General features: G+C 38.3%; 1 protein-coding gene across 6 annotated transcripts in view; it reads left to right on the top strand.

Annotated features, from left to right (window-relative positions):
- Nucleotides 1-27,742, top strand: part of inpp4b (inositol polyphosphate-4-phosphatase type II B) — a 308,267-nt gene that overhangs the window by 217,256 nt on the left and 63,269 nt on the right. For all 6 annotated transcript variants that reach the window (XM_079812754.1, XM_079812753.1, XM_079812757.1 and 3 more), the window contains 2 exons: nucleotides 18,883-19,066; nucleotides 26,082-26,351. In XM_079812754.1, the coding sequence (XP_079668880.1) occupies nucleotides 18,883-19,066; nucleotides 26,082-26,351 (454 nt within the window). The remainder of the gene's footprint in view (nucleotides 1-18,882; nucleotides 19,067-26,081; nucleotides 26,352-27,742) is intronic.

The following is a 27,742-nucleotide window of genomic DNA, read 5'->3' on the forward strand; positions in this document are numbered from 1 at the left end:
TATACAAGATTAATTTGTCAACACGAGACCACTGAGGAGTTCTTTCATTTAATGAGATATTATGAATTCATGTAATCCCTGTCATCCGTGTCTTTATTCTGTGAAACAAAAATGAGATATTTTCAAGAACATTATTTTGAGACCACAGGCTGTCAAGCTTATAAAAACACTATAAACCAGGGGCCCTTTTTAGGACTAACCCCCTAAAAATATGTGATTAACTCCTCTTCATAACATATGAAACTGGCGGTAGGCTTCTACTTCGTCCCGTCTTTTAGTCTGCGTTAATCAGCGTATTCTTCAGTCCCCAGCGGCTCTGAGCAGAACGCACGTCAGAAGCAGAAGTGTGTGCGTTCATCTGAGCCTCTTTGGTCTCTCACCGCTCGTCAATGCCAAAATAATGGAGAAAACCAATCAAATCAGAGTAGGCGGGCTTTATGTTCACACAGACGCTGCTGAGGCTGAGCGCGTATTTTAGCAGTAGCTAATCTAAACATTTCATATTTGACAGCAGCTTCTGTAAGTCAGAAAAGAATATTCAGGCAAATGAATACACTTTTGTCTAATTTCACCATTTTGAATTGAAAATAGGCCAATGTAATGTGATTCATAAATGTAATTAACGAACAAGAAATATTAACAAAGCGGTTTACATCAGATTAGGCATAAGATTAATAATGAATGTGTACATATTGTAAATTAATACAATTGTTATATCATTTTTTGGCCTTCAGAACATCTTAAAATGCACATATGTAGATCATAGAAATCGAAATTTTCTCGGGGGAGCGTGGCCCCGAACTAGAGCTTAGATCGGCACGTTGTGTCCGAGCCCGGTCCGGCCCGACACATTAACTGTAATTATGAGCCTGAGCCCGATTTAAACCCGACCATTTTTAATACGTGGGCGTTCTGACGAGAACAAGCCTGTAATGAGCGAAGCGGTCCGGTGTGACGCTCAGCTCAATAATCCGCTCTATGCCAGCGCTCCACTCATGAACTCACCGCTAAAATGACGTTAGCTCAAATTCAGCTCAGACATGACATTTATCTGTACTGTAGCCTACTACACTTGTTGTGGCCATTAAACAATGTATTTTGTTTCATAGTTATGTTTAAAAATTAAAATGTGGTCAGAAAGGATTTTTGTTTTGTTGAAAGCCTTTCTTTAAAATGAATTTAGTTTTTTTATATATTTTATCTTAATTTTAATCAATGTTTCTTCAGCCAATTGCTTGGATTTAATAAATAAGAAGTAAATAGACTATAGCAGACTATAATCGTGACATGAATTCGCCGGAGCGATCACTTGCATTGCACATGAACTGGAGCGCGTCTGTAACGGAACTGCTCTGTGACAGAAGGTTGAGGATCCAAACACAGCTTTATTGAAAGGGTAATCCACTATAGTAGTCAAAAACAGGCAATCAGTCCAATCAGGCAAACAAGACAGGAGAGACAGGCAAGAAATCATAAAACCAGAGACATGAAACCAGGGAAAACGCTCAGAAATGCAGTTTACAACAAACAAGACTTCGCAATGAATGATAGACATGACCAGGCTTATATAGTGTGAGCTAATAAGGTAATGGGGAGCAGGTGGATGTAATCAATGAGTCCTGATGAGTCCGGGCAAAGATTATGGGAGATGTATGCTGCGTCCCAATTCGCCTACTTATACTACGTCCTAAAATTATTCTTTTTGTGAAGAAAAAGTACATACTTTTGAGTGTGTAGCAGAAAAGTATGCAAGCTTTGGGACATACTACTTCACCATCTTTAACGGACTCTGTTGCTTAGTTACGTGAGTCCCGTCACCGTAAACTACCCTGTCAATCATCGTCACAGTTCAAATCCTCCACATTCAATTTAATTTCCTACCGTATCGGAGAGAAATATAGTAGCACGTTGGTCTGCCATTCGTGGGTCTTTAATGCAGAGACATTGGCCAAACGTATCATTACAAAAGTTCTCAATGCTGCTGCAGGTGAAATATAATGTGGCTAACATTGAATAAATATCTTTTCGTCAGGTTAAATACTGATAATTGCTCACTCAAACCCCTATATCTTATCCTCTCTACTTAGCCGTCAGACTCGTAACCGTCATGTTTGTAGTTTTTTAACACTTTTTATCCACGTTTGTAGTTCTAATCGAATCCTCGTCCATCTCGCAATGGGTTGTGGGCAATATCAGCCGTTAGAGTGCGCATCGATCTGCACTTTGAATTCTGACCGGAAATAGTAAACCATCCGGGAATCTTTGGAATACTCTTTTCAACATACTTTGATTTGGGATATACTTATTCTTTTTTAGAATACTATTTAGTACGGATAGTATGCGAATTGGGACGCAGCAGTAGTCCTTGATGGAGTGACAGTCCGGGGTGGAGTGCCCTCAGGTGGTAATCAGGGACACCGTCACTGGTGATTGTGACAGCATCTCATAAATAAACCGAAACTCAGCTGCTACTTTCTTCACAGACATGAGAAATATGTGTATAGAAAGCTTGAAATGCCCACTTTTAAACGAAACAATTCGAAGCGAAAAGAAATAATCGCGCCATCGGACAGAAAGAGCGAGACTGATATTTACTGAACGCAGAACGAACCTCGCAAAAGACTTAAAAACGCTGGTTGAAATAAAATGCTGCGTGAGCTCGACCAATCAGCATGTTCAGCTCCCAAGTCCCACCCCCGAAAGTTCCTGAACTTTGTTAAAGTACTACCTCGTGAGCAGGGCCGTTTGGAGGGGGAAATATTTACCCGGAACTTCATTTAGACCCTGGTTCCTGCGGTCGAAACACACCTAGTACCACCACAAAGTCCCTAGTTCCTGGGGAAAGTTCCTGCGGTGGAAACACGGCTTTAGACTAATCCTGACTTGTGCAACTTTGTACACATTTGTTTCTTAGTTGTAGTATTAGTTCTTATTTGCTAAAAAATAGGCTATTTATATTATTTCTGGTTATGGCATAGCTTTCTGCCCACCCAATTAGGCTAATAAAGTAATGATTTAAAAAAGGATAGTGGCAGGGCCGGGTCGGGGTTGGGTCAAGTTCGGGCTCTGGCAGAGAATCTAAACTCTACCCCGAACCCCACTACATGCCTCACACATTTGGGATCTCAGTGATTATAAAACCCTGTCTGTATTCCAGGGTAGGCTTAAGGGATGTAACAATATGATCATGCAGAATAAGGTATTCATATGTGCTTTATAAGTGCTAATAAACAGCCAATATCCTAGTAATATGCATGCAAATAAGCAACTAGTTAATAGTGGGAATTGGACCCTAAAATAAAGTGTTGCCATTTTTTTCATACCCTCACTGGGGCTGAAAATCCTAGAATCGCCCCTGCTATAAACGTATTGCATATGGACTCTGTGTGATGCACATAGAGAAATTGGTGAGTCTCAGTAACTTGCACTGTGTGAATTGATTATTTTGCTTGAGAGAAATATAAGGCGCATGAGCGGCAGCACATTTAGACGCATTTCTAGGGAATTGTACGAAGGTTGCATCATTCGGAAGCAGAACTCTAATCCGCACGCATCTTTTTGAAGTTAATATTGTTGATGTTTTTCCTTTAGGCTCAAATATTTTCCCTCATTAAGACTCTTTAAGTTGATTGATCAGCTAATCCGGTCAAATCCAGTTGATTTCGATGAATGATGGAGGAATTTCACAATTCCTCACACATTCTGGTTGCCCTGATCCGTGAACCCAATAGCACTATAATTTTCTGCCTTATTGATTTTGAATGAAGTCTGGACTTAAGCCGGGATTTCACATTCATAGGCATACTATCCGAGTAGAGCAGGGGTGACCAAAGTCCGGCCCGGGGATGAATTTCAAACGGTCCCCACAGCTTGTCTATTAGCATACATTATATGTGGCCCGCCACGCATCATTTACAAATCGGGCAGTTTCACTGTGTCAACACGAGCTGACAGCACTAGATTTGAGGCCATGTGTAGCAGTGAACCCTGAGTGAAACTAAATGTGATAACTGATAAGTGTTCTGTTGATCAGGGGAAACATTAAACGTTGTTAGGGTCTTCTAATTGGTTGTTATCATGTGTTGAAGTGTTCTAAGTGGTTGCTGGGGCAGTCTAGGTCAGTGGTTCTCAAACCTGTCCTGGGGACCCCTCACCACTGCACATTTTGTATATCTCCCTCATCAGACACACACAATTCAAGTCTTGCAGTCTCTACTAATGAGCTGATGATTTCAATCAGGTGTGTTAGATTAGGGAGACACGCAAAATGTGCACTGATGAGGGGTCCCCAGGACAGGTTTGAGAACCACTGGTCTAGGTGGTTGCTAGGGTGTACTTAGTGGTTGAAAAAGTGCTCTGGGTGTTTTATTTGTGTGTGTGTGTGTGTGTGTGTGTGTGTGTGTGTGTGTGTGTGTGTGTGTGTGTGTGTGTGTGTGTGTGCGTGCGTGCGTGCGTGCGTGCGTGCGTGCGTGCGTGCGTGCGTGCGTGCGTGCGTGCGTGCGTGCGTGCGTGCGTGCGTGCGTGCGTGCGTGCGTGCGTGCGTGCGTGCGTGCGTGCGTGTGTGTGTCATGTGTAGCCATGAATTGTAGATCTGTCACTTTGTCAATGACTCTTCCCAGAGTATTTGGATCTTGTCTTCTTTGCAATGTCTTTCAGATCCAAATAAAAGCATTCAAGTGTGTGTGTGTGTGTGTGTGTGTGTGTGTGTGTGTGTGTGTGTGTGTGTGTGTGTGTGTGTGTGTGTGTGTGTGTGTGTGTGTGTGTGTGTGTGTGTGTGTGTGTGTGTGTGTGTGTGTGTGTGTGTGTGTGTGTGTGTGTGTGTGTGTGTGTGTGTGTGTGTGTGTGTGTGTGTGTGTGTGTGTGTGTGTGTGTGTGTGTTTGTGTGTGTGTGTGTGTTGTAGTGTTGGAGTGTTGCTATACAGTTGCTAGGGTGTTCTAATTGGTTGTTAACATGTTACCATGTGGATGCCATGTGTTGAAGTGTTCTAAGTGGTTGCTGGGGTGGTCTAGGGGGTTGCTAAGGTGATTTCTAGGCCCGTTAGAATGTTGCTAGGTATGTCGTTCTAAGGTGTTCTGAATGGTTGCAGGGGAAATCTAAGTGGTTGCTAGGGTGTTGCTAAGTGGTTGAAAAAGTGTTCTGGGTGTTTTATTTTTGTGTGCGCGTGTTGGAGTGTTGCTATGCAGTTGCTATGGTGTTCTAATTGGTTGTTAACATGTTACCATGTGGATGCCATGTGTTGAAGTGTTCTAAGTGGTTGCTGGGGTGGTAGAGGTGGTTGCTAAGGTGATTTCTAGGCCCGTTAGAATTTTGCTACGTATGTTGATTCTAAGGTGTTCTGAATGGTTGCAGGGGCAATCTAGGTGGTTGCTAGGGTTTTGCTAAGTGGTTGAAAAAGTGTTCTGGGTGTTTTATTTGTGTGTCTTTGTGTGTTGGAGTGTTGCTATGCAGTTGTTAGTGTGTTCTAATTGGTTGTTAACATGTTACCATGTGGATGCCATGTGTTGAAGTGTTCTAAGTGGTTGCTGGGGTGGTAAAGGTGGTTGCTAGGGTGTACTAAGTGTCTGTTAGAATGTTGCTAGGTATGTCGATTCTAAGGTGTTCTGAATGGTTTTAGGGGCAATCTAGGTGGTTGCTAGGGTGTTGCTAAGTGGTTGAAAAGGTGTTCTGGGTATTTTATTTGTGTGTGTGTGTGTGTGTGTGTGTGTGTGTGTGTATGTGTGTGTGTGTTGGAGTGTTGCTATGCAGTTGCTAGGGTGTTCTAATTGGTTGTTAACATGTTACCATGTGGATGCCATGTGTTGAAGTGTTCTAAGTGGTTGCTGGGGTGGTAAAGGTGGTTGCTAGGGTGTACTAAGTGCCCGTTAGAATGTTGCTAGGTATGTCGTTCTAAGGTGTTCTGAATGGTTGCAGGGGAAATCTAAGTGGTTGCTAGGGTGTTGCTAAGTGGTTGAAAAAGTGTTCTTGGTGTTTTATTTTTGCGTGCGCATGTTGGAGTGTTGCTATGCAGTTGCTATGGTGTTCTATTTGGTTGTTAACATGTTACCATGTGGATGCCATGTGTTGAAGTGTTCTAAGTGGTTGCTGGGGTGGTAGAGGTGGTTGCTAGGGTGATTGCTAGGCCCGTTAGAATGTTGCTAGGTATGTTGATTATAAGGTGTTCTGAATGGTTGCAGGGGCAATCTAAGTGGTTGCTAGAGTGTTGGTAGGTGGTTGCAAAAATGTTCTGGGTGTTTTTATGTGTGTGTTTCTGAGCAGCTGCTATGGTTTTCTAAGTGGCTGTAAACATGTTGTATGTGGATTCTAAGGTGTTCTGAGTGGTGCCTGAGGTGGTCTATGTGGTTGCTAAGGTGTTGCTAGGTGGTTTCTTGGGTGTACTGGGTGATTGTGAAAGCGTTCTTTGATTGTGTGTGTGTGTGTGTGTGTGTGTGTGTGTGTGTGTGTGTGTGTGTGTGTGTGTGTGTGTGTGTGTGTGTGTGTGTGTGTGTGTGTGTGTGTGTGTGTGTGTGTGTGTGTGTGTGTGTGTGTGTGTGTGTGTGTGTGTGTGTGTGTGTGTGTGTGTGTTATGCAGCTGCTTGCTATGTGGTTGCTGTAATAGATCAACCTTTATTTAGTCTTCTCAACAGTGGCCTTGCTTGAAATATATCAAAATCAGGCGAAAACCACTTTTTCAAATCTGGATGTGCAGTTATTGTACTGTAAAGAGTAATCAATGCTCAGTGTTAGCTTCAGTTACGTTAGCATACGTTTCAAATTGTAGGTGCTCTGTGTCACTTGGAATATACAGTAATATTTGTTGTTTCTCTCTCTGGAGTCTTCAATGACTTTAGTAACTTCAGAGTCTGATATTTTCCCAATTGGATCACATTGGCACAGCTTTGGAGTGTCTCCTGACATGTTTGTCACTCTCAAATTAATTATGGCCATCTCTCTCTCTCTCTCTCTCTCTCTCTCTCTCTCTCTCTCTCTCTCTATCTCTATCTCTGTCTGTCATCCATCTCCCACTCCTCCTCCTTCATGTTCTGTTCAGTTTGTCCTCACAGAGATGCTGAATTAGAAAGCTCGTGTCTGGCAGTCATTGAGCAGTTTGTCTGTCCTTGCCGTCACACCAAACATTTCACATATGGTTGTTTTTTATTCTCAGCCCTCTAAAGAAGAAGGAAAAGCATGTCATTTCAGCCCCCTTGTGATGTCCATAAATAAAGAGCTCCACAATGCACATTTCTCTTATTCGGTTCTTTGCCTTTTTGTACTTTGTGAATGATCATGGCTTCTGTGGAGGCAGTCTTCGAGTCTTAGGGAGGGATTTTTTCGACATGAGGCTGATCATGTGAATGTGTCCATTTTTTATTACTTGAGTTGTACTTCTCTCAAACCCTCTGAGGATAGGCTCATTAAAAACCAAGCAAAGTCCAATTATTTTCTTTACAGTGCCTGGGTTTTTCATGTTACTGAGCCTGACTGACAGAGGAATAGTAGTATGAAGAAAGTTTCCAGCCACCAATGGTGGGAAGATTTATCCGCCGAGTGCGCCACTGATACGAGGCAAGGACATTTGCCGTTTCTACCAGAGAGAAATCAATTTGTGAAAGAGCGCTCGCGCTGCACATTAATCCAGGCTGAGACGGACCTCATTTTGTTTCCTTTCGGACTTGGCTAATGTTTTACTTCATGCTCAGATTTTCCTTTTTTTTTTTTTTTACTTCCTCGCTTGCTGAGTGAGTTCTTCCTTTTTTAGAATTCTAGAATAGCGTGGTGTTTTAAATTTGCATATTAAGTTAAAGATGCTTGTTAAAGGGAAAGTTCACCCTGCAATTAAAATAATCAGAATTGACTCTCTCTATGTTGTTCCAAAACTGTGTGACTTTCTTTGGAGTGTAAAAGGTGTTTTAAAGATTTTACTTTTACATGCAATTAAATTGAATGAAGACTAAAGGCCTGTGCACACCGGGATGATTATCGGCAGCATTTTTCGGCACGTCTTTGTGTTCACACCCAAGCGATTTTCACTGACGATGTGCCGAGTGAACGTTCAAATTCAGTAGATGGCGCTCCCGGTACACAAGGTGGAGCTGCGCCACTTTACACTTCTGACACTCGCTTGTCACACAGAAGAAGAAGAAGAGAGACGGTATTTACGTGCTTGCCAAAACCATTCACACTTTTTGCTAACTGGCAAGCAGCATTAGCAGTTCATCTTCTTCTTTGTCTACTTACTGCCTCTTTGTCGTATCAATGTGTGCTCGGCAAGACCGTTTTGTGCTTGAGCGCCACCAAGTGGTGTTTTCCTGTAACTTCATCAGCTCCAGCGCTGATCTCATTGGTCGGACAGTTTTTAACGTGCCGCATTAACACCAAACCTAAAGACACTGAACTCAAAGGCATAGGGATACATTCACAACCTGATTGGTCGGCTTTTATTACGTATATATCGCAACAGAACTTGAACCAAAACAATGCTGTGTTCTGGGCTAAAAGTGCTCACTACATATGATGGTATTTTGACCAGCTGAGAACTTGTGAAGAGCTTATAAAATGTCTTATAAAATGGTTCTGATGCCTGTGATTGGCAACATCATGAGTCTGCCGAGATAAAACGGGTATGCTTGAGCTTGAGTCCTTTTTAGTGTCGCATCTTGTGACATCATGTGCCGTTTTTGGTTAGTTTACATGTCTTTGGTCCGTGTTGCGTTCATATTTCACCAGAGTTTGTTTGGAAGCGGACCGAGACTCATCTTTTCCGCTTGTTTGGTGTGCACCAGGGTTCAGGTGGCAGCGTTCACACTTATTCAAATGAACCGCAGTAGCAGAGCAATTACACCGGGGTTCGCTTTAATCCAACCAAACATGGCAAGTGTTAACACGCACTAAGACCTTCCAGTCTGAAGAAGGGTGCAAAAGCACTGTAAAAGTTTAAAAGTATAGCATATTATAGCTATAATCCTGAACCAGATCAGTCCAATTTGTGATTGAATCATTCAGACTGGTTTTATCCCCTGACTCATTTGATTCATTGGAAAGATCTGACTCAAAAGAATTAAATGTTCACAGTTCGGTATGTCAGAACTATGGCAGATAGAGTTTTAGTGAATATTGATTTAAATTGAGTCGGTTGATCACAAAAAGCTAATTTCAAAGACTCGTAAAAGTCGTAAAAGGCTACTTGTATGGTACTTTTAAAGGGTTGGTTCATGCATTTGCATTTGGTTGCTCTTTTCCATGCAACTACAACGAATGGTGGCTGGAACTTTTAGCCTTAAAGAGTTAGTTTACCCAAAAATGAGGATTCTGTCATTAAAGTCCCTGTAAAGTCAAAATTAAATGTTTATTCGGAGTTTGTCACACCACAGACAAATGCGTTATTAACCACCCAGCCAAATTTGAATCCGCCAAGTAAATAAAATAGCTTATCAAAATCTTGAAAAAATAAGCAGCATTCTCTGCTCTTAAACGCTGGGGGTGTGGTCACTGTCGGCACTGAAACCACGCCCACTCGCGGGAAAGCTGCCGTTAGCACACAAGACAACATTCACGTACTGATCACGAACATCTATGATCACGACGCACCAGATGTCGGCAGGATGGGAGGATGAAGGCCAGGGCAAGAGATAGTCGGTTCGGCCCCATTCTGCAGTGGATTATCAGTGAATCCCAGTGGTCTCCGATGAAAGTTTGTAAAACTATCCGGTGTAAAGTCACTGCAGATGCATTTTGTTCACAAAATGAATCCACCTCTTCTTGATATCATCGTTTTTGTTTTGTAAGCTGTTTTGTAAGTTGTAGGCTGTAGTAACTAACGGTACTGACAGTAACTCGCGATCGAGCGGGCGATCTGATGCGAATGTGCTCTAGTTATGATCGTGTTAGGGGAGGAACAGGCTCAGTTGCTCCAGTGCGTCATCGAGCCACCGTTTTAGCCCCGCCCAAAAAACCCTGAACACAGCAGCGATGAAAAACTGTTTAACGGTCTAACTCCACAATTCATTGCTACACAGTTCACAGTCTTTGTAACGTGTTTCAGCAATACATGTCTAACATTTACAATGTGTTTAGAAACAAATCTCAGAATTGCCTTTACAGGGACTTTAATTCCTCACCCTCATGTCGTTCCAAACCCGTCAGACCTTCGTTCATCTTCGGAACACAAATGAAGATGTACTTGATGAAATCCGAGCGGTTTCTGAACCATACATAGGCAGCAACATCATTGTAACACCGGCTCATTATTGGCCAATGCTGTTTACATGACACCTGTGCACGGCACATGCGTATGATGTTGACGCAGGAGCTAGACGACCTCGTTCTGACGTAGAACCCGGAAGCGCGACGGCGTAGAAGACTGACATGGAAGTGAAGAAGTTGTTGAATAAAGTCGTTATTTTTGTTTGTTTTTTGCACACAAAAAGTATCCTCATCACTTCGTAACATTAAGGTTGAACCTCTGGAGTGACATGGACTATTTTACCAAGGTCTTTACTACCTTTCTGGGCCTTGGAAGTTGCAATGATGTTGCTGTCAATGGAGGGGTCAGAGAGCTCTCGAATTTCATCAAAGATATCTTCATTTGTGTTACAAAGCTGAACGAAGGTCTTACAGGTTTGGAACGACGTGAGGTGAGTAATAAATGACAGAATTTTTGGGTGAACTAACCCTTTAAGGCTGGTCGCATGGAAAAGAGCAACGCATGCATTCTTCAAAGTGTCTCCTTTTGTGTTCCACTGAAAAAAACGTTTTTTAACGACATGAGGATAAATAAATATTGCAAATATTCTGAGCAATCTCTTAAACTTCCTTTCTGGTTTGTTTTTAATCTCTTAACGCATAAAGGCGGTGTAGTGCAACAATGACGAAGTAGTGCAGCAGAAGTCGTGCATGAGCGATCGCAACAATCACTTTTTGTAGTTTAATGGACAATGAGAGATGACCTCACGAGCAAACCCATATTCATTCACACATCCGCCCAGGCCTTCCTGGAAAGCAACCTTTTCGCTTTTTCTTTGATTAGAGGACAAATAATAGGACAGACGCGATTCTTGTCCATTATTAATGTATCGCAGGAAAAAGGTGCTGGGGAAAAAAGGACGCTGAGAGCGTAATGAAAGAGCCATCTGTCTTTTCTTCTGCCTAAAGAGCGAAGCAGAAAAGGCGGCCGGGGAGCGATCGGACTGATCCATCAGGTCAGGGGTGGACAATCGGCCCGATGTAATATGCAGCTACGATGGCTTTGATTGGCCCGCTATGTGAGAGCCAATCAATATCCATTTCTCCGGTTCCCTGAGGCCGCCTCCGAGCCCAAGCATTTATTTCTCTTTAACATCCACAAGCTTTTTATTTGCCTTTAATTTGAGCGTGTCAGGACGACTAGAATGTTCTGTCGTTTAGCAGTCGATTTGCTTTCTGCACAAAGATAATCGTCTTCTTCCAGATGGCGGGATCGGGTGCTTTTGTGCTGGATTTGAGTGTGTGTACTTTGACTACATCACAGCTAACAGGGAACGTTCTGGAAAGGTTCTCTCAAAGTTCTGAACAAACGTAACGGTTCTAGAAAGTCATCTGGTCTTTAATAATGCTCTCAGAACATTAGCACAAAAACGTTCTTTATACATTATTCATGAAACGTTTATTTTTAAACGTTTTAGTTGGACATTCGTCTAAAGTTACTACTTTTTTCAAACTGTTTGCAAAATGAAAAAAATGAAATGTTCCCTTGAGGTTCGTATAACCAAGAAAACGTGTTGAAAACATTTAAAGAATGATGTTTTGGACGTTCAGAGAATTATTACTTAATGAGAATCTTAGCAAAAATGTCCTTATATCATATTTTAGTGTTGTTCCTGCTTAGGAGTGAATAGGAATGCTAACGAATAGCTTTCTCCATATATTATAAACCCTAAACACAGTTTGTAAGGCCTGTCCTGGTGTAAACTCTAGTCCTGAGGCGTAAATGTCTCTCTCTGCCTTTATATTTGTACATTTAATGAGAGACACACCAGAGACGTGGGCCCTGATTGCACTTGAGGGGCTTGGCGTTTCCTTTTTCTCTCATTAGTATAGTTTTTTATCTCCATTGATCATTTATGAATATCCAGACTGCACATTTACTGATCTTCATGTGTGTGTGTATGGAGGATGTGGCTAATAGTGGCGTTTCTTTTGAAATATTTCCTGCTGTTCTGTGGCGAAATTTCCCCCCATGCTGTGTGTGTTTGATGCTGTAGATTATTTTAGGCTAATAGCGCAGCCTTTTGAACAACTGTAGTTGATAATAGACTTTAGAGTAGACAGTATCTTTAATTTAATGACACCGGGGCTTTGTTGAGGAAGTTTTAACACTGTAGCAGCCCAAGCTATAAGCTACTGGTAATTGAAATAGTTCCATTTATTAAAAAAATTGTTGGCCACAATACAAGCAAAGAAAAAGCTATCTATGCTAAAGCTGCAAAAAACAGACCATATCTTGTAGGAAATTGAATTATCAGATTATATGATTGTTAAAAATAGCAGTATATCTGGCACAAACACAGCAAGTTTCTCTATTCCAATGCGCTACTTTTGGACATGTATGACCGTTTCGCTCACGTCTTTTGCATTTCAGCTTTTACACGCAGAGCCGCTCATCAATGTCAGTTCCAATACTTCAAATGTAATGTTTTTAATTTACACTTACCTAACAAAAACTAAAAAATAAATTTTGTTTTACTTACATAAGACCATTAAATAAGAAATACAATAAAACAATAAAAAAAGATATAAATACTGCTATTTTTAACACTTTTAAACTTGAGATGTACTACTAAATATATATATATATATATATATATATATATATATATATATATATATATATATATATATATATATATATATATATATATATATATATATATATATATATATATATATATATATATATATATTTATATTTATAAAAATATAAATTTATATTTTAATATAATATTATAATATTTATTTTAATAATAATACAATATTATATATTAGTGCTGGGAATCGATTACATTTTTTTACAAATTAATTTTAAAAAATCTGTAATTAATCGCGATTAATCGTGAGTTTTTAATATATATGTATAAATTTCAGTTACTCTCCAAATTAATGTAGAGACAATTTAAAGACAGCATATTTTAAATATGTGTTGTAATGGCATCTTTTTATGAATGAAGGCCAGTATCACTGATACTGATGTCTCTATAAAACATTAATGACATTACAGTATAACTGAAAGCTACCAATTTCAACATTTATTAGGCTTTAAACTTTTAATTTAAGTGAACTTATAACAATCTTTACATAAACCAATTATAATAAATGTTATATTTACCCATGGCCTTCCATGTTAGACATATGTAATAGTTATCAAACACCTTTTTTAACTGCATAAATAATAAACAATACATTAAATTAGAGCTGGGCAAATTAACGCGTTAACGCGGGCGATACATTTTTTCAGCTTAACGCATTAAAAATATTTAACGCAAATAACGCGGCGTCCGTTTTTATATCCATTTTTGCCTAGCGTTACATGATCATCACGCTCTTATTCATGTAAATGCTTCCAAGCGCGACAAGACACTGGAGAACACGCTGTATGTCAATGTCTGTGTGTGTGTGTGTGTGTGTGTGTGTGTGTGTGTGTGTGTGTGTGTGTGTGTGTGTGTGTGTGTGTGTGTGTGTGTGTGTGTGTGTGTGTGTGTGTGTGTGTGTGTGTGTGTGTGTGTGTGTGTGTGTGTGTGTGTGTGTGTGTGTGTGTGTGTGTGTGTCAGTGTCCTGTCTGTGTGGCTGTGTCTCATGTCAGCTAATGACACACACACACACACACACTCGACGCACAGACAGACTCGCATCAGTCTCCTGCTCACATCGAGTTCTCTTTTGCTCTTGAACAAACAATAACAACAACACAGAGAATTTTGAGTATTCTCATATTAGGAGTCTTAAATGAGTTAAATAACGTCTTAAATGAACTTAAAGAGGAAATGAGATGCGTGGGACAGCGCGTCATGTTCGTCAGCGGCTGTTCTTAAAGTGACAGTAGCACTGATGATGATGCCTGTCATTAATGTTCATCACAGAACAACGGGAACAGAGAAAATTGTAGCTTTAATGATGATTAATCTATATTTCATTTATTATTTATGCAGTTAAGAAAGGTGTTTGATAACTATTACATTTCTGTATATGTCTAACAGGGAAGGCCGCAGGTAAAAATAACATTTATTATAATGGGTTTATGTAAAGATTGTTTTAAGTTCACTTAAATTAAAAGTTGTTTTTTTAAAGCCTAATAAATGTTGAAATTGGGAGCTTTCAGTTATACTGTAATGTAACATCATTAATGTTTCATAGAGACATTAGCATCAGTGATACTGGCCTTCATTCATAAAAAGATGACAATACAACACATATTTAAAATATACTGTCTTTAAATTGTTTCTACGTTAATTTGGAGAGCAACTGAAATTATTACAATACCAAAAAATATAAAAAAAACGTAAAATATTAAAAACTTACAGAATTTTTTTTTTATTAATTAGTTACTTTTTTAAATCAATTCCCAGCACTAAATTAAATATAGATTAATCATCTTTTCTCTGTTCCCTTTGTTCTTTGATGAACATTAATGACATCATCAGTGCTGCTTTCACTTTAATATCGGCCGCTGCCGAACATGACGCGGATCTGACGCGCTGTCACGTGCATCTCATTTTCTCACAAGTTACTTTAAGACGTTATTTAACTCATTTAAGACTCCTATTATGAGAATACTCAACAAAACTGGCATTTGGCAACATTCTCTGTGTTGTTATTGTTTGTTCAAGAGCGAAAGATAACTCAATGTGTGCACGAGACTGGCGCAACTAGGGATCTGATTGAGACACACACACACACACACACACACACACACACACACACAGACAAGACACTGACATACAGCGCGTTCTCTTGTGTCTTGTCGCACTTAGATGGTTTAAAAACATTAACATGAATAAGAGTGTGATCATATAATGTAACGCTAGGCAAAAATGTATATAAAAGCGAACGTTGCGTTAATTGCGTATAAAATATTTTTAATGCGTTAAAATTAAAAAATTTATCGCTCGTGTTAACGCGTTAATTTGCCCAGCACTAATATATATATATATATAATTTAATATCATATTATAGTTTTTATTATAGTGCATATACATATAATATTTATGTTTTTTTTTTTGTACAGAAAGTTATTGATATTTATTGACTGCTGTCTTTGAGACAATTTGTAAGTAAAATGTCACTGAATCTCTCCGGATCACAACTGACTAATGATTCAAATGGATCTGTGAATCATTATTTTGAATCATTTAATTTAAATGAGCTAACTGAACAAACTTGTCATGTTAAAATGAATGTGACTACTATGCTAATCAGGCTATTTGCTATATCACCAAATGATATTTGAGTATTGTCTCTGCCTCGTTTTATATGCCATCTACTTTGCCCACTTGTAAATGAAACGGCAAAAAAAAAAAAAACCATCTGCAGATTCCATCTGGGCTTTGAGATTGGGAGCAGCGGCTGGAGGGTTGGTGATGAATGAGTCGGGTACTCGGCACAAATGCTGTTTTCTTGAAGCCAGGTTGAGACTAGATCGGGTCTGGCTCTCCTGAGGTGTAGTGGTGTACGGCCAACAAGTCATTAGCCATCGTGCCGGGTCTCAGATGGCATTGTGTCCCTGCCACTTCCTGTGAATCACATCCTAATAAGTGTTGTGATGAAACGACAAACCCTTTCCGTCTCACATTCACTTGATTTATAGGACACTGCCATTCATCGATTTTAAAATGTTTGTGTTTCATCAGTATCAGACTTGTACAGTGTTAGGGTAGTTAAGTAGTTACTAATGAATAATAACAGTACAAAAAACATAAAAAAAATTTAACTAATCGATTTGATTAAAACAAACTCACTTTGTTAGCACTATATCAACAGTGACTCAAATCAATGAGTGAATCTATGCTTTGCCCCAGTTCTTTCAAATTAACCATCTGAACAATTTGCAGAAATGTTTGTGAATACTGTTCTTTGATTAATCAAATGAATCTGTGGGTGTATTTTTGGACTACTGTAGTTCATTGAAATGAACTGGTTCATTGAAACGAGTTGTCCTTACCAGCCGATTCACTGTAATGAAGTAGTGTTTTGTCAAGTTATAATGCTAAATTTGTTGGAAAAATTAAAATGTAGCTAAGTTGAAGTTGCGTCCCTACTTTTAGCTCCCCCACACTGACCATCAGTTTGACTTTTTAGCCTTTTGGAGTATTTAGACCTGCTAAATGAGTCCAGTGGCTTGTGTTATTGATGTTCTCTCATATTTTTCACTCTCCTTTGGTGTGCGTCTCCTCTCTTTAAGCAAGGCCTTTTATTTTGCTCAGAGCGATCCTCCCGGGAGCCAATTATCTGAAGCGATGAGCCTCGGCTCTGTGAGTCTCGCCCAGATACAACGATCTCGGATCAGGGCACTAACTCTGTCTCTAATCTCCAGCATCACAAACAAACTTACAAACGGACTGGTGTCCAGCTGAACTAGCAGGAGAGACGGATGCCACCGCCCAGCGGGGCCGCGCAGCTTCTCGTCATCATGCACTTGCCCTTTTCACCTTTTCACGCTCGAGTGTGGACGGCGTTTGGTGCCATCTAAGGAAATCTCATGACTGATAGTGGACTTGAATTGGATACTCGTGATGGAGCCGCTTTGTCTTCAGCCGCTAGAGGACTTTTCTTCAAGGCCTTATCTAACATTCAAGCACTTATCGTTCAAGTGGACACATTGATGACTATATTTAGAGAAAGTGGAATTGCTGCAATTCTTGTGACGGCGCCGCTGTAGGTGATTGAGCTCAAGACACATAGCAGGGCTCTCACTTTATGAGTAATTGATAGAGAACATTTTTTAATGGCAAATTTATTATAACTGAATCCCAGATGGGACTCATAACAGTAAAGTCGTTCGCACCCTTTGTATGACTGAATTTAATTATCATAAAAGCACAATAAGTGTGATTATAATTGAAACACGGTCTGTTAGTGTCACAATAGTTCAGAATGACTTCAGAGAATTACGCTTATAATGTCAAATTAGGCAATTTAGAGTTAATCGTGTTAAATGTAATGCTGTTAAACACGTTTAATGAATAACAAGTCTACCTACTGTATTTCATCCATGAATTCAGTATTATATGAACGTCAAAGGATTCAGAATATATATATATATATACTGCCACAGACACCAGGGAATATCGTTTCCATGAAAGGGTGTACAATGGACCCAAGGTTTCCCAGCAGAACATTGCCCATCACACTGCCTCCACCAGCTTGCCTTCTTCCCATAGTGCACCTGGTGCCATGTGTTCCCCAGGTAAGCGATACACACACACCCGGCCATCCACGTGATGTAAAAGAAAATATGATTCATCAGACCAGGCCGCCTTCTTCCATTGCTCCGTGGTCCAGTTCTGATGCTCTCGTGCCACTGTTGGTGCTTTCGGCGGTGGACAGGGGTCAGCATGGGCAGCCTGACTGGTCTGCGGCTATGCCGCCCCATAAACAACAAACTGAGATGCTCTGTGTATTCTGACACCTTTCTATCAGAACCAGCATTAACTTCTTGAGCAATTTGAGCTCCAGTAGCTCGTCTGTTTGATCGGACCACACGGGCCAGCCTTCGCTCCACACGTGCATCAATGAGCCTTGGCCGCCCATGACCCTGTCGCCGGTTCTCCACTGTTCCTTCCTTGGAGCACTTTTGATAGAGACTGACCACTGCAGACCGGGAACACCCCACAAGAGCTGCAGTTTTGGAGATGCTCTGACCCGTCGTCTAGCCATCACAATTTGGCCCTTGTCAAACTCGATCAAATCCTTACGCTTGCCCATTTTTCCTGCTTCTAACACATCAACTTTGAGGACAAAATGTTCACTTGCTGCCTAATATATCCCACCCACTAACAAGTGCTGTGATGAAGAGATAATCAGTGTTATTCACTTCACCTGTCAGTGGTCATAATGTTATGCCTGACACACACACTTTATCATTAATGCAATATATAAATATTACAAACTGAAATAGTTTGTCTTTTGAAGGTAAATTAACATGGTGAATTATCACTAGAACTGATATTTTGGCTCAATATTGGCCAATTAATTGGTCTGAACAATAAATTGGTCATAATGTTATGCTTGATCGGTGTATGTATATATATATATATATATATATATATATATATATATATATATATATATATATATTATTTTTGAAATGTTAAAATTATATTTATTAATTAAATATTAATATAATTAATATTCTAACATTTATTGCAGGATATGATTGGAAGGCATTTTCCTGTGGAGATCTGAATTCATGTCTGGCATCTTTCAGTCCACTGTGAGACGTGTCGTCATATTTTCAGACAGAGGGTCGTGTATATAAACATCCCGAGGGTCATAGAGAGGGTAACGCATCATAATAAAGTAAATTATGACAGCGCTGGGGCAATAAACTGTGTAAGTGGCCATCAGGGGGGAAACGAACAGCTAAAAATGCATGATATTCCCTTTAAAAGAGCAATTTCTATTGCCTACCAGTGTCTCCTGAGCTCAGATGAAACACAGGCCGTGTTGTTCAGGAAGTGAGCCGTATTCACGCAGGGATTGTAATTGGTTCGGCTGGGTTTATTCGATATGTCTCCCGTTCGGATTGCTGCATTGATGTCACAGTGTATTTTGTGCTCGGTGCTGTAATCACACCTGTTTGATGAGGAGCAAGATGGCGCTCTTCATCTCCCTGCTGTTATTAATTCAGTCTCTCTCTGTTGTTTCCCTCGCTCCAGCCACAGCACAGCGTATCAGTGCATCTACTATCCTCCAGATCAGACGGCCAAGGCCAGGGAGATCCTGTGTGTGGTGTCCCAGTTGCAGCCGCTCATCTCTGCGCTGGCCGATCAGCTGCTCCAGACGGCCCAGCACTGCCCCACTGAAGCTCTGAGGGACGTTCTCAAGAGCCTGGAGGACAAGGTGAGGCCTGCGCCTGCGTCTTCAGGGAATCAGATTTATCAAAAGACAGACTAAAGACAGTTACAATGATACAGAAGTTTTATATTTCAAATAAATACCGTTCTTTTGAACTTTCTATACATTAAAGAATTAAGACCGTTTCCACAAAAATATGAAGCAGCTGTTTTCAACACTGATAATAATCATAAATGTTTCTTGAGCATCATATCTGAATGATTTCTGAAGGGTCATGTGACACTGAAGACTGGAGTAATGATGCTGAAAATACAGCTTTGACCACAGGAATAAATTACACTTTAACATAAATTCACATAGAAAACAGGAACACAATTTTGCTGTTTTTATTGTATGTTTCATCTTTTAATTGTTTGTATGTGTGTCTGTGATTTTGTGTGTGCATGTGTGTGTGTGTGTGTGTGTGTAGATCAGGTGTATTATAGTTAATTAAAACTGAAATTAAAACCATAAAGAGATAAAAAAAAATAAAAATACATGTTAAAACAAAATAAAACATACAAGACTTGCTTAATTTACTTGTTTTATTTTATTTTATTTTATTTATTTTAAATCAATTTTATTTTAAATGTTATTTATTTCAGCTAGTCACCAAGGCAACATTTATCATTTTAATTTAGCTTAACTTGACGTACTAGAGTAATTATAGCTGTTTTGTGTGTGTGTGTGTGAGTGTGTGAGTGTGTGTGTGTGTGTGTGTGTGTGTGTGTGTTTGTGTTTTCGTGAAATATCAGGACACAAATGTGTATAATGACATGGGTATGACACAGGTATTACAAAAAGAGGGTGAAATATGAGGACGTTCCCCATGTCCTCACTTTTCAAAATGCTTATAAATCACACAGAATGAGTTTTTTTTCACAGAAAGTGAACTGCACAGTCTCCTGTGAGGGCTAGGTTTAGGGGCAGGGGCAGTGTGTGTGTGTGTGTGTGTGTGTGTGTGTGTGTGTGTGTGTGTGTGTGTGTGTGTGTGTGTGTGTGTGTGTGTGTGTGTGTGTGTGTGATGGGTAGGTTTAGGGGCAGGTGCAGTGTAAGGGGATAGAAAATACGGTTTGTACGGTATAAAAACCATTATGCCTATGGAATGTCCTCACATTTCACAAAAACAAACATGTGTGTGTGTGTGTGTGTGTGTGTGTGTGTGTGTGTGTGTGTGTGTGTGTGTGTGTGTGTGTGTGTGTGTGTGTGTGTCTGTCTGTCTGTGTTTTTTGTGTGTCTATGTGTTTTTTTTGTGTGTGTGTGTGTGTGTGTGTGTGTGTCTGTCTGTCTGTCTGTCTGTCTGTCTGTCTGTGTTTTTGTGTGTGTTTGTGTGTGTCTGTGTGTTTGTGTGTTTGTGTGTGTGTGTGTGTGTGTGTGTGTGTGTGTGTGTGTGTGTGTGTGTGTGTGTGTGTGTGTGTGTGTGTGTGTGTGTGTGTGTGTGTGTGTGTGTGTGTGTGTGTGTGTGTGTGTGTGTGTGTGTGTGTGTGTGTGTGTGTTAACTAAAACAGAAATATTAAAAATGTCAAAAAACAACAACAAAATGTCAAAAAATTTAACTAAAATTCAAATGAAAAGGGAAAAAAAGGTATAAAAAACGAATTATAATATTTTAATAAAAAGTATATTATTATCTCAATGATACTAAATTAACACTAATTATTTATGTATTATATATATGTAATATATAAATTCTTTTAATATAATTTAAAATGATTAAATATGTTTTTTTATTATAATAACACATACTTAATTATTATTATTATTATTATATTAAGATTTATTATGATATTAATGCGACTCATCATAAAAAAAACTTTGAAAAATCTTTATGCAAAAGTACATTTCAGCCAGTGTCCTTAAATACCAGAGTCACTTTGGAATTACATGAAGTTTTAAAGCAAAAGTAAAATGGAAATAAAGTATTCATCTTCAAGACGGTGGTTTGGGAGCATAAATGTAAAACGAGTCTGAATCGTGCGGCTATTAATACTCCTGCAAATGTTCATGCTTTAAGGGCAAATATCTTTTCTAATGAAATACATTACTGTCACACTCAATGTATTTCAGTGTTTCACTCGCCGTCTGTGTGGGCCATACCGCAGTACAGGAATTAAATAAGATGGTAATACCATGGTGCTTTGATGTATATTACTGTATATACCATAGTTTTTTGGCCTAAAAACATGGTACAATGAGTAAAAACCATGTAAATCAAATTGTATGCTCAATCAAAACCAGATTTTGCCTGATCAAACACAGCATGTTCATGTCATTAAGTTGACTGAGACCACCAGGTCTTGGCCTGAAACGGGTCGATGTGCAAACACTGAGGCTCTTTGTCAAACGGCCGTCGGTCTGCCACGTTTCCCCTCTGCCAAACCCAACAGAAGCCACCAGGCCGAGGATCTGGTTTCGAGGCCTTGGTGTTTTCTGTTTGTAATTAATGAATTACATCTGGTGCCGTCAGTGTGCAATCTGTGACGCAGGGATTGTTTCTGCCACAGAGGAATATGGCCAATCAGCCGCCTTCATTACTTAATTCTCTCTGCCGCCTCTCTTCACCTCCTTGATTAGAAGTGTGACGGCCGCCGCTGAAGCTGGCGCGCTTCTGCTGATTGAAATCTCCAACCGTGAGCGAGTGTTTGTGTGTGAGGCCGCGTGTTGATGTTGCATTAGAGCGCTACATCTCGACACGCACACTTTTGTCTAGGGCGGTGACAGTTGTTTCATTTTATGAAATAAAATATATATTTTTATTTTATTTATGTATTTATTTTATTCCAAACAACCAATTACAACCAATTTACAAACAACTAAGTTTATTTATTTATTTATTTATTTATTTATTTATTTATTTATTTATTTATTTATTTATTTATTTATTTATTTATTTATTTATTTATTTATTTATTTATTTATTTATTTATTTATTAATTAGAGCTATCACATTAACCAAACATCAACTGTAACTAGTTATTGTCATCAACGGTGACAATTAATTTAATTTAATTTAATTTTTTTTATTCCAAACAACAATTCACAACCAATTTACAAACAACTTTTATTTATTTATTTGTTTATTTATTTATTTATTTATTTATTTATTTGTTTATTTATTTATTTATTCATTTATTTATTCATTTATTAGAGCTATCACATTAACCAAACATCAACTGTAACTAGTTATTGTCATCAACGGTGACAATTAATTTAATTTAATTTAATTATTTTTTTTTATTCCAAACAACAATTCACAACCAATTTACAAACAACTTTATTTATTTATTTATTTATTTATTTATTTATTTATTTATTTATTTATTTATTTATTTATGTTAGAGCTATCACATTACATTAATCAAACATCAACTTTGTTTCAAAATATTTTATTTTATTTTTTAATTTGTTTTATTATTTATTGTTTTGACCAAACAGCAATTTTTTTCAAACAATTTACAACAACTAAGTTATTTATTTTATTTATTTATTCTTATTTTATAGCTATCAAAATAATATTTTTTTCATTATTTTTGTTTTATTATCTATTATTTTGACAAAACAGCAACTGATTCAAATATATATTTTATTTTATTTCAAACAACAATTTACAACCAATTTATTTATTTATTTATTTATTTATTTTAGAGATATCACATTACATTAACCAAACATCAACTGTAACTTATTATCAAATAACATCAAAATATTCTATTTTATTTTTGTTTTATTTGGACCAAACAGCTATCTAAATTGGTTAAAAATGTTTAAGAACTATATAGTTTATTTATTTATTTATTTAGACCTTTTAACAAACAGCAAAAAAAATTCATTATTTTTGTTTTATTGTTTATTATTTTGACCAAACAGCAATCGATTCAAAATATATATTTTATTTTATTTTATTATTTTATTTTATTTTCATTATTTTTATTTTATTGTTTATTATTGTAACCAAAAAGCAATTACATTGTTTCAAAATATTAAATAGTTTATTTCATTATTTTTGTTTTATTATTTATTATTTTGACCAAACAGCAATCGATTCAAAATATTTATTTTATTTTATTTTCATTACTTTTGTTTTATTATTTATTATTGTAACCAAAGAGCAATTACATTGTTTCAGAATATACCATTTTTAATTTTAATGTTCTCTTCTATTAATTAGAGGTAAGAATGAATTTTAATCGTTTTTCATTTTGAAGCATCAATGTAAGAGCATATATTAGTTAGGAACTGTTAAATTGGTGTATATAAAGGAAAATATATCAAAAGTAAAAATGAAGGTGTGGCAGAGAGGGGGCAAACTTTAAAAATGACAGAAGGTGCATTGGAAAGTCTGGGTATCTGAGGTCTAACCCCCTGTAATGAATGTCAGAACAGCTCTAGTGCACACGTCTGTTCCCCTTTGGTGCAGCTCCTGTCACTGTTGCACACGTCTGAGAATCAGCGCTTGGAACAAATTCCTGTTCTCAGGAATGTGGGTTCCCGTAATGACACGGAACATTCAGATCCTGACGCGTGATGAGGCATCAATCAGACACTGACAATGAACAATCGTCCCGCAGGAATGCCACCTCACTGCTAGTCACGGCCGGGCTTGTTAAAATGCCATTGAGTTTAAAAATAGCATTAAAACACACGTCATTTCAGGTGAGAATCCAAACTGAAGGATCATGGAAGTTCATTGCTGGAGAATTTGATTAATTGTGGTATGTGATTATCATTATCTCAAGTAATGATTGGTGGGGTTGAGAAAAGATCACAGGAGCGCTGATTTGGTGATATGCAAATGTCCCGTCCACTGCTGTTAAAGTAACATCAGCATCTGAAATATGAGGACACTGAGTAAACCTTACCGGTGACGGGTGGCAAATTACATTCAACAGATAAGCCGGGCCTAACTGGGTTCTTTTCTCTTTTTAAGCAAAGCCACAGCTTTTTGAACCCCTGGTGTAGTGAAGTCAGGAAAAAAATTAATCTGTCAGAAAGGATTAGTGTGACAATTGTTTCTTTGACTTAAACAAAGCTATTAAAGCAGCATGAATAGTAATTATAAAATAAAATTGGCAAAATCCGATTTAAAATAGTTTTACATGGACAACTTCCCAAAAGTATTTCCTGTCAGTTAATATACACTTTAAGTTATATACATATGAAAATACACATTAAAATGTAAACATTTTGAAATAACTGTTTGGTCAAAATAATTAATAATAAAACAAAAATAATGAAAATAAAATATGAAAATATAATAAAATGAAATCAAATAAATATTTTGAATCAACTTAGTTACAATTGCTGTTTGGTCAAAATAATAAAGAAATAAAACTAAAATTATAATTTTTTTAAATAATGGTTTATGTGATAGAATCAACAAATAAATAAATAACTTAGGAGTTTGTAAATTGCTTGGAATAAATGAAACATTACTATTTTAATGTTTTTGAAAGAAGTCTTTTATGCTCACCAAGGCTGCATTTATTTGATCAAAAATACAGAAAAAACTGTAATATTGTGAAATATTATTACAGTTTAATATAATGGTTTTCTATGTGGATATATTGTAAAATGTAATTTATTCCTGTGATCAAAGCTGTATTTTTTTATAACCTGTGATATTTTTTCAGGATTCTTTGATGAATAAAAAAAAAAAAAAAAGAACAGCTTTTTAACCCTCTGGGGTACTTCGGGTCAAAAATGACAGGATTTGAAAAGTCTAAGTGGTCGTAAAAAAATAGTCACACTCAGGACCTTCGGGTCAAAAATGACCCCCATAGGAAATGAATGGGAAATCGGCAAAAATATCAAAAAAGTTGTGCATACAATCTACAAATCAGCCAGGATGCAGAAAAAAAGGATTCAACAGTGAAGGGGTGAATCTCTAAAACATCAAGAGTGCAAAACAGACAAAAAAACTCACACACACACACACACACACACAAGAACACAATTAGCTTTTGGAATGGCACGCGTTAATTTGTGTGTCCGTGTGTTTATAAGTATGTGTGAGTTTTTTTGTCTGTTTTGCACTCTTGATGTTTTAGAGATTCACCCCTTCACTGTTGAGTCATTTTTTCTGCATCCTGGCTGATTTGTAGATTGTATGCACAAAAAAACTCAGTATTTTCATATTTTTGCCAATTTCCCATTCATTTCCTATGGGGGTCATTTTTGACCCGAAGGTCCTGAGTGTGACCCATAAGTGGAGTACCCCGGAGGGTTAAGTGTATATATGATGAATGATATATATATATGATGAACCGCTCACGCTCACCAGTAAAATTAGGTTCGCTCAAATCTCGCTCCGACATGACACTTCTCTGTACTGTAGGCTATTATACTTGTTGTAGCCATTAAGAAAAGGTATTTAGTTTTATATTTATGCTTAAATATTAAAACTAAAACATCGCAATACTTTTATTTCTTGAGCTTTGATAATGAAATTGAGTCACATAGACTTTTCACAGACTTTTATTAGTCCCATCTTGATTTCATTTATTAATAAATTTGACATTAAAAAGGTCTCCCACAGAGACTCATAAAGGATGAGATTTTCAATGTGAAATCAGACAAACATAGAGAAATATACATATGTACAAGTGCATGCGAATATGAATGAGGTCGTCCTGCTCTCTCTGTTTTTCCTGCGATCTTTTCAATATCCCAGCGCTGCTGAAGATTAATTGAATCATATATTGTTGTTGTGTTGAGACCTTGCTTCAGAAGAACCGGCGTGTCTTTTGTGTCTCTTTAATTCTTCTTCCTCTTTCTTCTGCATTCTCGTACTTCACTCTTCTCTTTCTATCCACTGTGCCATCGCTGTTTGCTCTTGTCTGCTTATTAGTTTTCTGATACGCTTCTCGTCCCCATCCCTTTAATCTTTGTCACACACTCTTATGCTCCGCCGTAGTTTAATGAAATGTTGGTTATTAAATGCTGTGTTATCAAACCCACCCTTCTCTCTCTCTCTCTCTCTCTCTCTCTCTCTCTCTCTCTCTCTCTCTCTCTCTCTCTGCAGACGGAGCAGTTTGTGCACGCTCTGAAAGATGAGCTGGTGAAGAGCGCCCTCTTAGCGCTGCATGCCGCCCGTCCCGGCTACGTCAGCAAAAGTCAGACTCCTACTCCGTCCAGCCCACCCAAGGCCGACTCGCACCCCGCCGTGACCGAGGAGCCGCACATCGTCTGCAATAATGTCGACGGCTCTCAAACACCCCACAAAGAAAAAAAAGCCTCTCCGATCCGCTCCGACTCCATCCCGCACCACAAAGAGTATGACGAGGAGGAATGGGTAAGTGTTGTTCACTTCTCTGTGTGTGTATTAGGGGTGTCACCTTCAAAAAACACAGGGTTTCAAGGTAATAGAAGAGAAGAGAAGTAAATAAATCACATATTTAGAAATTAGGGCTATCAAGCGAATACAACTTTTAGGCCCCGTTTCACTGACAGGGTTTAGATTAAGCCAGGATTAGGCCTTAGTTCAATTAGCTTTCATAAACATACCTTAGATAAAAACATCACTAGTGTGCATCTTGAGACAAAACAATGGCACTGACATATTTTAAGAAATGCTTTCAGTTAAAAGAGCCCAAACATGCATTTTAGTCTGAGACGAGCTTAAGCCTTGTCTGTGAAACTGGGGGAGATCTTATTAATTGGTTAACATTCGCACATCAATTTTGGTTGAGAAATGACCCCCAAAATATCATTTAACGTCATCATTGTGTTAGATGAGAAAATCTTTGAATAGACATTAGAAATAAATATTTTGATTCAACATAGAATTTATTACTCATAATCTTTTAAGGCTACACTGTGGCCATATAACAGGAGCTGTGTCTGAAATGGCATTTAGGTAGCCTGGATGCCAGCCGAATTTAGCCCCGCCCACAACATTTGAGCTCGGGCAGTTCGGTCTGGACTTGATCTGTAGCGGAGTAATTATGCCAGAATAGAAGCTGTTCGGACCAATGAAATTGTCAGGGCGGGCTTTAGACGATGATGGACAGATGATAAACAGTAACGCAATCATCCACGTCATCAAAGGCACTTGGGTTGAATTTGTTCAAATCCTAAACGGAGAACTAGAAATGATGATGGTGTTGGTAGGTACTCTGTGTATCCTTAAATTCTTTTTACAACACCGGCAAAGATCGTTTACACTCATCTTTTTCTTCTAACGTTACTTCTTCCAGCGTGCATGCAGACAGGGTTGCCAAGTTTTTACAACAAAACCCGCCAAATTGCTACTCAAAACTAGCCAAAAACAAGCCCAATAGCTTTCCAGGGGGGTTCTCCGTAAAAAAAATGGCATTTGGGGGGTAAAATATGTGTTATTTTGGCAGGGCTGCCTGCTAAAATTCGCATTCCTGGGTCTAAATATCACATAATTGGGGTCGCTTCAACCCGCGGTTCTTGCCTTGTTTTTGAAGTCCATAAAAGTGCATCTATCCATCATATAACTGCTCAACACGGCTCCGGGGTGTTAATAAAGGCCTTCTGAAGAGAAGTGGCGCGTTTGTGTAAGAAAAATATCCATATTTAAAACTTAATAGACTAAAATAACTAACTTTCGGCGGAAAGCCGTACGCAATTCAACTAACGGCCTGTCGTGATGTACAGGAGCATCTCACGCTTTGACGTCTCTCACGGATAGGGCTGGGTATCAAACTCAAGCCCCTC

The sequence above is a fragment of the Gobio gobio genome (genome assembly GCF_949357685.1).
Source record: "Gobio gobio genome assembly, chromosome: 3".
Taxonomy (NCBI): Eukaryota; Metazoa; Chordata; class Actinopteri; order Cypriniformes; family Gobionidae; genus Gobio; species Gobio gobio.